The sequence below is a fragment of the Bidens hawaiensis genome, unplaced genomic scaffold (genome assembly GCF_021521415.1).
Source record: "Bidens hawaiensis isolate Kalapana, Puna unplaced genomic scaffold, B.hawaiensis_p1.1 tig00001521_1, whole genome shotgun sequence".
Taxonomy (NCBI): domain Eukaryota; kingdom Viridiplantae; phylum Streptophyta; class Magnoliopsida; order Asterales; family Asteraceae; genus Bidens; species Bidens hawaiensis.
Window position 1 is genome coordinate 3257325 of NW_027491087.1, and position 15424 is coordinate 3272748.

The window sequence follows — 15424 nt, forward strand, 5'->3', positions numbered from 1 at the left end:
ATGCTTGAAGTTACAGGAACTTGAATAATTTACCTTAAAATACATTTTGACATAATCCATTTTGACTCGATATCCGAACCACCCGGTCCAGCCATATCAAAACCAAGGGTTAGCATTGCACAATGGGTCAAACCAGTCCCGGCCCAAAAACAATTTCTTGGAGATACAAGGACCAAGGACCGGACCGTTGTGGACCCAAGAGAGGCTCACTCGTAATCTAAACCACAAAACACACGGTGGAAGAAACTCGGAATGTGATTTACAGATTAAGTTGTTGCACCAAGTTAACACTGATTGTACTTGACATACACTCCAGTCAAACCAAGATATACAGCCATGACCAACTTCTTAAAATGAGTTGTCAGATGTAGTACTAGTAATATTCCATATATTTACATCCTACCAACCAAAAAGCAAACCCAAAAAAAACAAACAAACAAACAAACCAATCAAAAATCAACTGAACATTGTATCATAACATGAAACTGCAACCATTTTTTTTTCCTTTTTGTTTTTGTATCTTAAAATTTTTTTTTTTTCAGAAAAGCTCGAGCCAAGCTAATGATTCCATGATGTGGTCATGAACTCTCACGGATCTTCGCTGGACCGAAACTAAACTTGAAGCTATACATCATATACAGGTAATCGCTCCTCGATACTAACACGACATATAGGGCACTTCTTACACTTTTCACAGCAGCAACTGCAGATTACAAAGAAAATATGATACCAACAATGTTAGAGAAAATATAATTCAGACAAAAAAGGTACTCAGTTTATCGCCTTTGATTTAAAGGAAGGATACAAGTACCTGCAAAGAACACGATGCCTACATGGCAGAAGCACTGTGCTTATGTCTCCTTCAAAGCAAACCCGACACAATACTTTTTCCTGACAGCAATTTGTTAAAAGAAAAACCATGAATACATCATCCCAAAAATTGGTAATAATACAAAAATTATGAATACATCAAGATTTAGGTTAGAATTTTACATTTTGAAGTCTTTCATACTCCTGTTGGCTAAACTTTGTGATTTCTGTCTGCTCACCGAGAGCTGCTTGAAGTCTCCAAACCTGAAAAGATGATATAAAATATGTAAACTTATGGTAATAATTATAGAACAAATTGTGGGTATGCAAAGATAGAATAATATAGTTGTGTTTACCTCCTCAGCAAGATCCTTCTTTGGCATTTTCTTTACTATTTCAGGTGGATAACCACAAAAGGTATTATAACTGCAAAAACATACATATATATTTTAAGTGATGCCAAATAAGAAGCATTTGGCTTTTAAGTTTTAAAGATAAAAACATACGAATTAGAAATGTCACTGCAAAGTTCAAAATCACATACCCTGAACCGACATCATGGTAAAGCCGTGCCTGTTTCTCTCGGCTTCCTTCATCAATTGACCACCAACCAAGCAGTCTGCATGTGTCATTAGAGTAAAAACACATGGTTCATAATTAAATTATAAGTTACTGTTGAGGTAATATTAGTTTTGTATTCATATTTAGCAAACATAATTTGTAACAACATAAAGATTTTGGACAACAAATAACTTGGAGATCAATCCTAACTTAACCCAACCCTTACGTGCGAATAGCTCGATTTAGGTTATATTTTTCTCTCTCAACAAAAGATTTAAAGAAGAAAATAAAATCAGAAAATGCTTAAAGGAAACCAGTCAAATGAGTCAACGTGTTGAATTACACGTAGGCCCTAAAGTTACATTATATTATTGCGGTAATCATACATTTTTTTCAGAATCATATTTGACACGTTAATATATTACAAAAAGTGCAAGATTTTGGGACAATAAATGCTTTGGCTAACTTTAACAAAAAATATAGCCATTTTGAACACAATAAGTTTTAACCCGTTACCCAATCCACACATCAATATACCTGGATCCACGGTGTAAAAACCCAAAAAACTCGCGAGCCCAAGCAAAATAGGTGTAATATCTTCCAGTACCGGTTCCCGTACGCAATATGACAATAATTTTTTCCACCAATCTTGATCCAGAAAGTAAAACTCCCACTCCTTGCAGTATAAATAAAGGAGAAAATATAACTGGAAGCGGGATAGATTCAGCACCCGAAGGTTTACCCTGAAACACAAAAGAAAAAAATATTATAAAAGGTGAAATAATTTAAAAACTGTTCAAAGATCATATAATTGAAATGTGACATAATTTACCTCTAACCACATACAAAGAAGAATTTGGAAAGCAATAATGGGAATTTTAATTATGTGACCACCAATGTCTTGCAAACTACACATGGTATCTTCAGACGAATCATCTGATGAAACCACTAACCCACTATTCCAATCAAGGTATCTAATAGCTGTAGATGATGAGCTGGCTTCAGATGTTTGTATGTTTCTATGAATCACTGGATTAGACCACTTTGTACAAACTAGAAAGGAAAAGCATTCTGCGATTCTGAGAAACACATAACCATACCAAAATTAGAAATGTTAAGTTGTATTGTATAAAGATTTGTTAAAATGTGTAAATGTTAACGAAAGCGTACCCAAAATTTATGAGCAGATCCCACCAACCTAAAGCGTCTACAAAACCTACAAGAATGTAGAAAAAATATTATTCCTCAATTTAAGGAGTCACCAACTATTATTATGAATTAGCATTTTGGGAAGAATATTACCAGATAATTTAAGAAGGGTGAACACGGTAGCAGCAATGAAGAAAACCATGGAGATAGCAACCCAAAAATGCTGAAATAGAACATAATTACCAGTTTATACTTCATAGTAATTGTTTTCATGTCAAGAAATACATTCATGTGAAATAATATATAATATATATATATATATATATATATATATTAGCCCTGCTTGCGGTGCGCACATATGATGTATATATGTGTGAACCCTCGGGTGGGCAAAAGTGAAATTGCACTAATTTTGACGTTATTTTACTAATCTCGTGAAAATAACGTTAAAAGTGACGGACGGTTAATCAGGCATCATGTAGTGGCGTTGATAGCTGAAAGATAAGGGTACATGCACCGATCAGCCGGTGTCCCGATGATTGAGTGCTATGTGCCTTATGTCCAAGGCTTGATGCAAAACTACTATCGAGCCGGGGGTCTCACCGGAAGCAGCCTCTCTATCCCTATGGGGTAGAGGTAAGGCTGCCTACATCTTACCCTCCTCAGACCCTACCATAGCTTTGCTATTGGTGGGATATACTGAGTACGATGATGATGATGATGATGATATATATATATATATATATATATATAATTTAGAAAGCATTTAAAAAAGATGATTTTTTTATCAACTGAACTTACAGGAAGTGTCTCCCATATAGCCTCATCACTCACACTTTCATCATCTCCTGGTAATAAACCCTTGCACATTCTGTATATGACAAATTACTAGTCATTATCGGTTTATGCATAAAAAACTAGCATAAATGGCCATGTTAATACTAACTGAAAGAACATGTAAATCAACTACAAAGAAACGTGTGCTCACAAACTCAATAACAAATCACCTGAAATTGTCAACAAGAATGGCTACTTCAAATGCCAAAAGAGGAAGGAAAACAATCTGCAAGCTTACAGGCGGAGGCTTAGAAACTGCACAAATTAAATAAACGAATACAAAGTTAGAACCTAGAGTTAACACAATTAACATAAAGAAAACAGAATACAAATGCATAATACGTTATCGAACCATAGCGATTCTCCAGGAAGATACAAAGAAGAAGCTCAAATGCAACAAGCAAAGGCGTAGCAACAACTGCATGGCATGGTGCCCACTGCACAAAGATAAAGAAAACCAAATTCCATAATGCATACTATGTACATTAACAAAATATTAGTAAAACAAATATATTATACCTCACGACCATGGGGAACCGATGGCGCAGGTAGTGAGAACCTTCCTCGTGCAACGACAGCGTGAAATAGGAAAAGCGGGAAGAAAACTACCCTGCATAATAAATCAAGAACAACTCCAATTTAAGAAATTTCATCTAGAAGAAGCTAAATATCAAATATTTAATGTTCGCGTGTCCATCTAGAGCAAACTATCCACTTTGTTAACTGTTTGCATGTCCATCTAGAGTAAACTTACCATTTAGAGATGGCTTCTCTAATTAATCATAATCTCAACTAAATAAATATCTCACTAATTATACTATTACCATGTTTTTAAATGCACATCTAAAATCAACTTACCAGTTAATCAAAACCACATAATTTCAAACAAAATTGTCCAAATTTCATAAATAATCACTTTAATTCTTCAATTCCTTCATTAGACATAACAAAATTTACCTAGGTTTAATATATATAAATAACTACAAAAATTTAAACAAAATTATCCAAATTTCATAAACAATCACTTTAATCCTTCAATTCCTCCATTAAATACAACAAATATTAGTGTAAAAATCAAATCCCAAGGTTTTACTTACATCATCCAAAAAAAAAAACATCAAAACTACCCGTGAAGGAAAACTACAAAAAATCAAACAAAATTATCCAAGTTTCATAAGCAGTCACCTAATTCTTCACTTCCTCCATTAAATACAACAAAACTTAGTCTAAAAATCAAAACCCAGATTTTAATTCCATCAAATACATCAAAACTTAGTCTAAAAATCAAAACCCAGATTTCAATTCCATCAAATACACCAAAACTTATCCTAAAAATCAAAACCCAGGTTTCAGTTCCATCAAATAAAGCATAAATTAGTCTAAAAATCAAAACCCAGGTTTCAATTCCATTAAATTAGTTTAATAAAAAAACCCAATTCAAATCAACCAAACCCTAAAACCCAAAATTGAAGCAGTTAACAGCACGAACCACCAGGAGAAGAAAACTTGATGATCAAGCTTGAGAACGAGCAGCAGCGTGAAGCAGAAGAGTGCAGTATGAGCAGTAAACTCCTGTAAAGAATTAGCTACTCTCCGCCAGCTCATATCTTTCTTTACAATCATACGGCTCAATGAAACCCTAAGTGACAATAATAATAATAATAATAATAATAATAATAATAATTGAAGACTGGACTGATTGATGATGATGTAGTAGAACAGACAAACAAACAAACAGATTCAATTGAATTGAATTCAAAGGTTTCGGATTCTTGTAATTGAATGCTTTAATGGGTTTGAATGATGGAAACCAGAAATCAAAACTCAAGAGTAATAAAAATTGAATCTTGACTGATTAATAATATAAACAATAAACAAAACTTTATTATCATTATTATTATTTGTTTGTGCAAATTATCTATCTTATTGTAATTTTATATTTTATTATTATGTTATGGTTATATTATTATATTTAGTACGATGGAACCTGCCTTTCACGCCACCGCTACGTAACGCCCATTGTTTTTTTATTTTTATTATTTTCTTTTCTTTTATATATGATATATTGATTGACTTGTAAATTGTAATTGGAATGATGGTTGGGATATTTTACGAATTGATTTATTATTATTATTTTATTTATTTTCCATAGAAAACTAGAAATAAACATGATGTAACATGTGAATTTTGGAATGAGCTCATACGTGTCGGTTAAAGTTAAAAGAAATACGGTTTTTGATGCACCGTTGTAATAGTTAGACGTGTTATTATAGTCATATAGTTTGTTTTTGTTATACTTGGTATAGTAATACTGGGTTTGGATCAAATACACATTAAATCAGCGTGTCAACTATTACATTACTTGATTCTCACAGTTAGAAGTTAATTTAATTTGTACAACCTTATTTATAAGTAATATATATTATACAATGAATCAAAGATAATAAAAATTTAATTCTTTTTAACTTTTTAAAAAGATAGTTATGTAGATAAACATCATTTGAGTTTTTAAAAAGTAATTAGTCGTGCTTAAATTAAAAAATTGCATAAATACATGTGTTTGATTTCTTTCCTGCATTTTCAATCATTTTTAAGCTTTTATATTATATTATTTATGGTTTTGCTACTTATTATCAACGACAACCATTTAAAATAGGGATAATTTCCAAAATAATCCAAAATATGAAAGAGAAAAAAAAATGATCCTAAATAGGTCCACATTCTCAAAGTAACTCATGGAATATGTACTGACCAGACGCTTTGGGAAAATAAAAGACGAGATTTATAATCCAATCAAAAGTAGACTCATGTAAAGGTTCTTACACACCAGACGAGATTTTCAAAAATCTCGTCTGTTCCGACCAGATTTTTAACTAAATCCACTTTTTAGAAAACAGTCCACCAAGACTGTTTAATAATGTTTCTTCTTTGGTCAGTCCATATTTTATTTTTCTTGAGATTTGAGTTTTTTAAATTTCGTCTTGGTAGATGTATTTACATTTAATTTGTACAAAGAGTTCATATTCTCAAGTTTTCTTTTTATAAGTTTTAAGAGTTTTAATATCGTCTCGACCGATAGGATTATTAGTATTCCGTCTTGACCGACAATATTTATGATTATTCCGTCTACTCCGACTATATTTTTAATTAAGTTTTATGTGACCCCACTTTTATAAATTAAAATATTAATATATAAATAAGTATGGATCTTCTTCCTTGTTCTTAATGTTCTTCCATATTCTTCATGTACTTCGAATTTATCTTCAAACTTCTGTATTTATCTTGTTAGTCTTCAATTAGGTTTCATGGAATTTGATAATATTGTAATGTGTTATGGTGGTATATGGCAAAACAATGATGATGGAAGTTGTGAATACGTTCCAACAAACTGTAAACGGGGAGGTGTGAATCTTGATTCAAACATCAACCATTCAAAGTTGTTGGGTTTACTTGAAGTTCGGTTTAAGGTAACACACATTTCACGATTATCATATAAGTTAATCTCGACTTGATCTCCTCTCTTATACTTCATTTGGAATGGAATGTTAATGATGATGGATTGTATACAAGATAAACAAGAAGATATAGGAATAATGTTATGAGATTTGAACTTAAAAGATAAGAAAACTTGAGAATATGAACTCTTTGGTGCAAATTAAATGTAAATGCGTCTACCAAGACGAAATTTAAAAAGCTCAAATCTCAAGAAAAAAAATATGGACTAACCAGAGAATAAACATTATTAAACAGTCTTGGTGGACTGTTTTCTAAAAAATGGATTTAGTTAAAAATCTGGTCGGAACAGACGAGATTTTTGAAAATCTCGTCTGGTGTGTAAGAACCTTTACACGTGTCTACTTTTGATTGGATTACAAATCTCGTCTTTTATTTTCCCAAAGCATCCGACCAGTACATATTCCATGGGTTACTTTGGGAATGTGGACCCATTTAGGATCTTTTTTTTTTCTCTTTCCTATTTTGGATCATTTTGGAAATTGTCCCTTTAAAATAATGTGTGAAAATGTACCACTCTTTTCATAACCATCCAATTTATATTTGATTTTTAATTGTAATAGAAAATGTTGGAATCAAAGTGGAAAATTCTACATAATTAAATTTTTAAACCTATTATTTGTCAGTAAACTGGAGTTCTAGAAACAGCACACAATATTCCTTCTATCTATTATAAAAAGAGAGATATTTATTGTTGTTTTAGAAAAGTATATTAATGTATTTAACTTATTTTGGGACTATAATTTGTGAGCTTATCTGCTTATCCTTATACGGAGTATTTTGGATGCATAAAATAGAAACCAAGAGATATATAGATCTGACCAATTTTTTTATTTTTATTTTTCATAAATATAATTTTACAAAATTGCTATTCTTTCAAACAAGAAAATCATTTTATTAATTTATAAAATTCTAGTACCGGCACTTAATATACTCTATTAGCTAAAATTACTAGCATGCATGCTAAATAATTCAAACCCTCGTTATTTCGATAAGAGAATACTACTTACCATCTGAATGTCCTTTTAAAATGAAAGTTATTTATATCAAGTAACTTTTAAAACAGTGACGGATCTAGAAATTTTTTCTAGTGGGTTCACAGTTTTCTTAAAGACCGAGCATAAAAAATTTCGGGTCGGTTAAACTGTTCAGGTTAGGTAATCCAAAGATTGGGCCCTATGTAGCATAGACAAGTGATTATAGGTGGAAAAATGGGTTGAGCGGGTACAAGTAATTTTAGAATATGATATATTTATTTCGGGTCGGAATGGGGTTTTAACAAAACTTAGCGCATGGCAATTTAGAAAGAAGTATTGAAATGATTATATTATCACGTTAAATATATACAAAGTTGATAATTAAGTTTTAAGTCAAGCAACTAAATTTGCAGATTTATCAAACAAGGATTTTTGAAAACTAGCACACAATTGCAATTGCTGCTACATGAATGCAGATTTTTGGTGGGTTTATAATGTTATTATATCATAATCAACATTGCATGAAGAAGGACTCGACAACTATGAACAATGGGTAACATAAACAATTAATAATTACGATATACCCTAACCTATTCTATATGGAACAAACGAATTAGAACGAAAAAACCTCTACCCTCATCATTAAACACTTGTTGCGGAACCTCATAGCATCTTCCGTTGGAGAATCCATGAATGCCATGAACTCGACTACTTTTTCATAATAGAGAATAGGTTTCATTGTTTCAACAACTAATTTCAATAAGTGTGAATTTTGTAAAATATAATGTTATTATATCATAATCAGCATTGCATGAAGAATGACTCGACAACTATGAACAATAGTTAACATAAACAATTAATAATTATGATATACCCTAACCTATTCTATATGGAACGAACGAATTAGAACGAAAACCTCTACCCTCATCATTAAACACTTGTTAAGGAACCTCATAGCATCTTCCGTTGGAGAATCCATGAATGCCATGAACTCGACTACTTTTTCATAATAGATAATAGGTTTCATTGTTTCAACAACTAATTTCAATAAGTGTGAATTTTGTAAAATATAATGTTATTATATCATAATCAGCATTGCATGAAGAATGACTCGACAACTATGAACAATAGTTAACATAAACAATTAATAATTATGATATACCCTAACCTATTCTATATGGAACGAACGAATTAGAACGAAAACCTCTACCCTCATCATTAAACACTTGTTAAGGAACCTCATAGCATCTTCCGTTGGAGAATCCATGAATGCCATGAACTCGACTACTTTTTCATAATAGATAATAGGTTTCATTGTTTCAACAACTAATTTCAATAAGTGTGAATTTTGTAAAATATAATGTTATTATATCATAATCAGCATTGCATGAAGAATGACTCAACAACTATGAACAATGGGTAACATAAACAATTACTAATTACGATATACCCTAACCTATTCTATATGGAACAAACGAATTAGAACGAAAACATCTACCCTCATCATTAAACACTTGTTGCGGAACCTCATAGCATCTTCCGTTGGAGAATCCATGAATGCATGAACTCGACTACTTTTTCATAATAGAGAATAGGTTTCATTGTTTCAACAACTAATTTCAATAAGTGTGAATTTTTTAAAAGAGAAAAAAACACTAACCAAAAAGCTAGATCAAGCATGTGCTGTAGAGTGGCTTAGCATTTTAAGTAAGAAAAAACAAAAAAAACATGCTTTAAAAGGGATTTGAACTCAGGTTCTCTCAGTTTAAATGCAAGGTCTTAACCACTAGACCATGATTCATTTTGTTTGTGGGTTCACTCAAGATTGTATATGTCGGTTCACTTAAGTCTTTTATATAAGCATTCTACTAAAAAACCGAAACTCAATGGATTTCCGTGAACCCGCAAGTCACATACTAGATCCGCCCCTGTTTTAAAAGATCATAATGACACATCACATTTCACGTTAAAAGTTAACAAAATGACACACATTTACAACTAAATAGTCTAAAAGTATGTGTCATTTGTTAAACATTAAGAGCATATTTGGGATTTGATTTTGAAAAATGCTTATTGGTTTATTAGTGTTTTCAAAAAGCGAATAAGTTAAAATGTGTTTGGCAATCAAAAAGATCTTTCTTAGTTTAGCTTTTTGATAGAGTTAAAAAGCAGTTTCCAAAAGCCCCAAATCTTGACTTTTTAAAATCACTTTTTGAAAAAGCTAATAAACCAATAAGCATTTTTTAAACTCAATACCAAACATACTCTAAAACATTACTTGCACGTTTTCTCTTTTATCATGTTTTCTTTTTATTTTATCATGTGTTTTAATCATGTTTTTATGCTTTCAGTCATATGAATTATTTTTCTAAAAAGCTATACTTTTTAGTTGAAATTACTTCTATGTATTTGTGGGAATGAAAGCTTTTGACCATTTGTATCTAAAGAATAAATGACATAGATTTGTAGAAAGAAAACAGGTAATGAGTATTTTACCCCTAATTTGTAGAACGTTAGTAAGAGATTAAAATTCAAGTTCATCGTCATAGAGATTAAAATTCTCATGTTCATAGTCGTAGCCACGTTCATATTTTACTATATAATTGTTCAAATAGCTTTTTATAATCGTAATTTTACAAACTTCAAGATATTTTGATCAACTTGCACATATGTACATTCTATTTGCCTCCCTACATGCCATTTACAAACATATGCAGCTTCGACTAGGGATGAACAATAACCAAACTGTTAACTAAAATCAAACCAAAATTAATCAAAAACCAAATTCACCGAAAATTGGTTACCTGCTTTTTGGTACCGTATATTAATTCTACTATTCATGTTTTACACATCTATATTTCATGTTTTATATCTTCATTCCATTTATTTATGTCTCCGCTTAATGTATTTATTACCTCCATTTCACATATATCCGGATATTTTATTATTATATATTTTGAAAATGAGTTTATTATTATTATTATTATTATTATTATTATTATGCTTAAACTTTATTAATGTGTACTTGCCATATTCCATACGAAATCCCGTCCTATTTGAATGATATTTGTAAAAAGAAACAAAGTCTACTTTGGGTAGATAAAGATTCATCGTTGATTTTGATTTATACTACACGTACAAGTGGAGGATATAAAATCCACCAATTATTCACAACATGGACTAAAATAAGGTAGTACAATTATATAGAAACCGAAAGATGGTCGTTTGCCGCACTAGGACAAAATGACCCTACAAAATTAAAGGTAGTGCATTGGTACACTCATATGTCATATGCTTTGCCACTTTGGTTATCTAAGCACCCAAACATTTTACAAAGATATATAGTTTTTTTTAACATTATTATTTTTTTAATCTATAGACGTGTTTGCAATATTTATTATAAAAACTAGCTTTAGAGCTCGTGTAGCGCACATGATTATCTAAATAATAAAGTTACAAATAAAAAATACATAATGTATATGGAAAATGTATTACATCTATGCTTGTATCATTATACTTTAATTGATTTTATTTATATCACAAAATGATTTTTTCAAAAAAAATGAACTTAATAAAAAAAACGCACGTGCAAAAACATACTTAAGAACACTTCATCTATTGAAAATTTCATTCTCGGTATCATATATGTATAATTGAAAGAAATTTGGTTATGAACTAATTTTAGAGAATACTTCTCATATAATAATAGTTTTGATCTACATAATGAAAAATATTTTGATAAATTTGAGGGAGCTTCACGATTTGGACAATTGACAACAAAATAAATAGCATGTTAACTCGTTCAACTTTGTGAATATTTTGCTTCACTTAAGCATAATTTTGTATGACATGCTTCATATACAACATTCTGATCACTATTTAAGGAAAAGTCAATGCTGAGACACACGTTTCTAATTTGATAAAAAAAATATAAGCATTGATAGATCTGGAGGTGGCATGTCGCAAGTATTTCTCATTTTTTTCTTGAATTTTAATAATAATGGGAAAAATACTCAATGTGTAAAATCCTGAATGTTTTGACTATTTCTAAAAATGTCCTTAAAAATAAATTCGAAACCCAATCACATTTTAAATTCTAGTTTTCATTTGTTTTACATTTTCAAGTCAAAAATTTATACCCGTAACAAGTTTGACGATAAACCTATTTGCATTCTCAAAATTTTAAAAATATTTAGATTACCCCTTTTTTACTTGTAACAAATTTGAGCATAATGTAGTTAATTTGTACCAAACGATCTATTTACCAACTTTTAACCCGTAACAATCAAATTTAAGTTCAAAAAACCCCAAAACAATCATTGATAAAAAAAACCCAAGAAACTAAATATGATAAACTTTATTATATTTGAAAGTGATTGGTATATATTATCCTTACAATTTAACACATATTTGTATAGTTTATTAAATTAACCGTAAAAATATATGGATATATTTAAATCATATATTTATAAATTTATATGACAATGTATAAAATAACCAATAGATAAATGAATTTAACTTTTAAGCATATATTTATAATTTAATGATTAAAAAATTACTTCATAAAATGAAATCATATTAAATTTATTTTTTAATTTTTTTTTATTTACAATCTTCAATAATGTTAATTATAGAATTTAAATTTATATCTTTTCGTTATTTAACAAACATGGTTTATTGTTGATTTTTAGATTTCATCGAGTATGTTGTAAAATATATTCTTAACAATGTATAGTAGTATAATATGTAAATATTTATTTTTATAAAAGTGTATTGATATAATATAATATAATTTAAAGAAAAATGAATAATTTAATCATGTTATAGATATAATATAAATGGAATGTAAAAGTAAAGTGAATAATTAATCTAAGACATATATTAGTTTTAGAGGAAAAAAGATTGTGAGGATTAACCACAAAGCGACACGTATCTACAATTATTTTACTTTATTAGAATAGATAGATCATATAATTATAATTCTAAGTGTTTACGTTGTTGACTTCCTTTTGTGTTTCTTAAACATACATGTCAAGTAGACACTGCAAAATTTTGAATGTTACTAGTTAGTAATAGAATTTGTGCTTTACGACCATGTTGTAGGCGTGTGCTTATGATGATGTATTTGTTACATGTATGACGATAGATATATATAGACTATGTATAATATAACCAAAATGATGGTGAATATAAGCAAGCCACACGGTTAAATAGTTTATGTCTAGAGTTAAAAGTTAGCTTCAATTATAATAAGTTAAATAAGAATTTTTAAAAAATAACATATAAAAAAGATTTTAAAAAAAGATTGTTATAAAAAGAGAAAAATTACTAAATTGACAACTCTATTTAGGACATGGTTAAAAAGGTAAAGTAGCTTAATAAAAAAACAGTAGGTACGTAAATCATTTTTTTTATTAAAAAAAGTGTGAAAGTTTAGGGTTCGTATAATAACTTTATTAAAATTTAGAATTTAACATATTGAAAAAGAAAGACTCAAACGTTTTCTAATAGCTAATTAATATGGGTGAGCAAGATAAGTGCCGGATCTTTAAAAACCGGTTACCTAACTTGTAAAACTCTTAATTAGGCTCATCATATAATATGGGTCGTGTTAAAGGTCTTTAAATTTCACTTTAGAGAGTTAAAGGGTTTCACGGGTCCCTTGACACGTTTACTATTTTCTAGATATACACCAGATGCGTGATTCATCTGAAATCTAGGAGATATTTGTATTTTATATATGATTTATCCGAAATTTCTCAAATACTAAGAAAAATAAAAATAAAAGGCAATACTATTGACTGGAAACAAATATATGGGAACCACTAATTTTTCTCTACATGAAATTTGTGAATGTGAATATTATTTGCATAAGTTTAAATGGTTGATAAACTCTCGAAGTTATACTTTAATGTGTTATTAAATGAAAGTATAGTCGTTCTAGAATTCATATATTAAAGTTACGTATAATATATGCAACTAGTGAATACTGAAAAAGAGATGAATACTACATTAAAAAGTAAACGGTCAGACTCTTGAAACCCTTATTTATACCTAACCTTTTTATTTTTTAGAATATAGGGTCTCATATCCATGTTTCTTCCTAAAAGGTAAATGATTTGGGTAAACCCTTTGAAAGTTTGAATGGTCCTACTAATTAATGCAAATTGAAAAATGTTATAGTATAAAATGTGTTTTACATTTCTTTCACTATAAAAACCTATTTTAGACTTTTAGCGAATGTTGTTAGTATCGGGCCAAACCGGGACCCGGAGGTTCAAGTGGTCCTGTTGAAAGAGGTCAATAATTGACCCTTTTATGTGTTCTTGTGGCTAAGATATTTATAGGTTTTAGGAGAGGCTTAGATTAGATTTGTGAGTCCCATGTGGGACAAACTGAGATTGAAGAGACCCCATGACTTATTCTATATTTCTATGAAAGTTGAAGGAGTTTAATGTCAGCCACTTAAATTATGATTCATTAAAGATATTAAATATAGTCGTATGTTATTATTATAATATGCATAGAGCTCTTATCATACAAAGCGTATCAGAAGTTAACATATATTTTTGGGACAAAGGATAGTTAAATTAATGTGTTCAATTAGTGTAATTACACTTTTAATTTGTACGTTAACTTTCCCCTTTTTATATACACACATAATTACACAATTTATAAAAATAATTATGAAGCTTACATTAAAAAATACGCGATTTATTTTTATAATTATGCATGTACATAGTCACGCACGTTAAACGCAATGCACATGTGAGTTTTTTGAAAAAAAAAGCGTCACTTTTTTTAGTATAACAATAGGGTACTCAACTACATAGAACAAAATTCTAGATTTTATGGTACAATTTAAAAAAAAATAATGTCATATAAAATGTTATGAACTATGGGGAAACTTGGAAAAAGTAAAAAATGGTACTTATACCATTTTTTTCCTCAAGTCTTTTCTAGCGTGCAAAATTGGTGAGGTTTAAAATCCTTACGCTTTGTATGATTTATAAACTTTGTAAATTGGATCCTTTACCATTAAATAAGAAAATATTACATCGTATGTTCTGATCCAACTTAGATAAGTTCCTTCTATTAAAAACCAATAAAAATTCTAACACATTTGTTTCTTCTATGGTCTTGTATGGAGTATGGACATCGTTTTGCCATTGTTAAACGTACTCGTTTCTTGATCGTCAAAAACACCATAGCGTAATCTGGTGAATAACATGAATTACTTTCATGTTGTCTATGTAGTTGAAGAAAATTGAACATGGATACACCATGCAAGGTTTTAGCAATTAAGGAAGTGTGTGCCAATTAAAGTTTACACCAATATATTTATGACCAAGTCACCAAACTAGTTTTGCTACTTCACAATTTGTCAACAAATGTTGTTCAGTTTCTTCATATTTGCCACGTATCGGACACAATTTTGATACCACATTGACTCCACCTTTAGTTAAAGAACTATATTGTTTGATTCTATTATGAACTACACACGACCGAGACAAATTGGTTTTAATTAGAATCCAGTTATTCCATAAAAATGAATCATTAGAGTGACCACAAATGAC

At 29.8% G+C, this 15424-nt stretch overlaps 1 protein-coding gene across 1 annotated transcript; it reads right to left on the reverse strand.

The window, feature by feature from the left end:
• Nucleotides 1-237: 237 nt before the first annotated feature.
• LOC143584687 (uncharacterized) lies at nucleotides 238-5172 on the reverse strand. The gene is made up of 15 exons (XM_077066688.1): nucleotides 5090-5172; nucleotides 4847-4996; nucleotides 3877-3967; nucleotides 3710-3794; nucleotides 3528-3612; nucleotides 3322-3391; nucleotides 2674-2743; nucleotides 2542-2587; nucleotides 2204-2450; nucleotides 1909-2114; nucleotides 1355-1429; nucleotides 1167-1236; nucleotides 994-1074; nucleotides 812-891; nucleotides 238-703 (listed from the first exon to the last, which is right to left on the reverse strand). The coding sequence occupies exons 2-15, from the start codon at nucleotides 4978-4980 to the stop codon at nucleotides 625-627; spliced, it is 1419 nt and encodes a 472-aa protein (XP_076922803.1). The 5' UTR covers nucleotides 4981-4996; nucleotides 5090-5172; the 3' UTR covers nucleotides 238-624.
• Nucleotides 5173-15424: the final 10252 nt, after the last annotated feature.

Coding starts and splice junctions, on each gene's coding strand:
- LOC143584687 (XM_077066688.1), bottom strand. CDS start 4,980: ATGATTGTAAAGAAAGATATGAGCTGGCGGAGAGTAGCTAATTCTTTA. Junction 3,795..3,876: donor CGGTTCCCCATGGTCGTGAG/GTATAATATATT, acceptor ATCTTTGTGCAG/TGGGCACCATGCCATGCAGT. Junction 892..993: donor AGTATGAAAGACTTCAAAAT/GTAAAATTCTAA, acceptor AATTGCTGTCAG/GAAAAAGTATTGTGTCGGGT.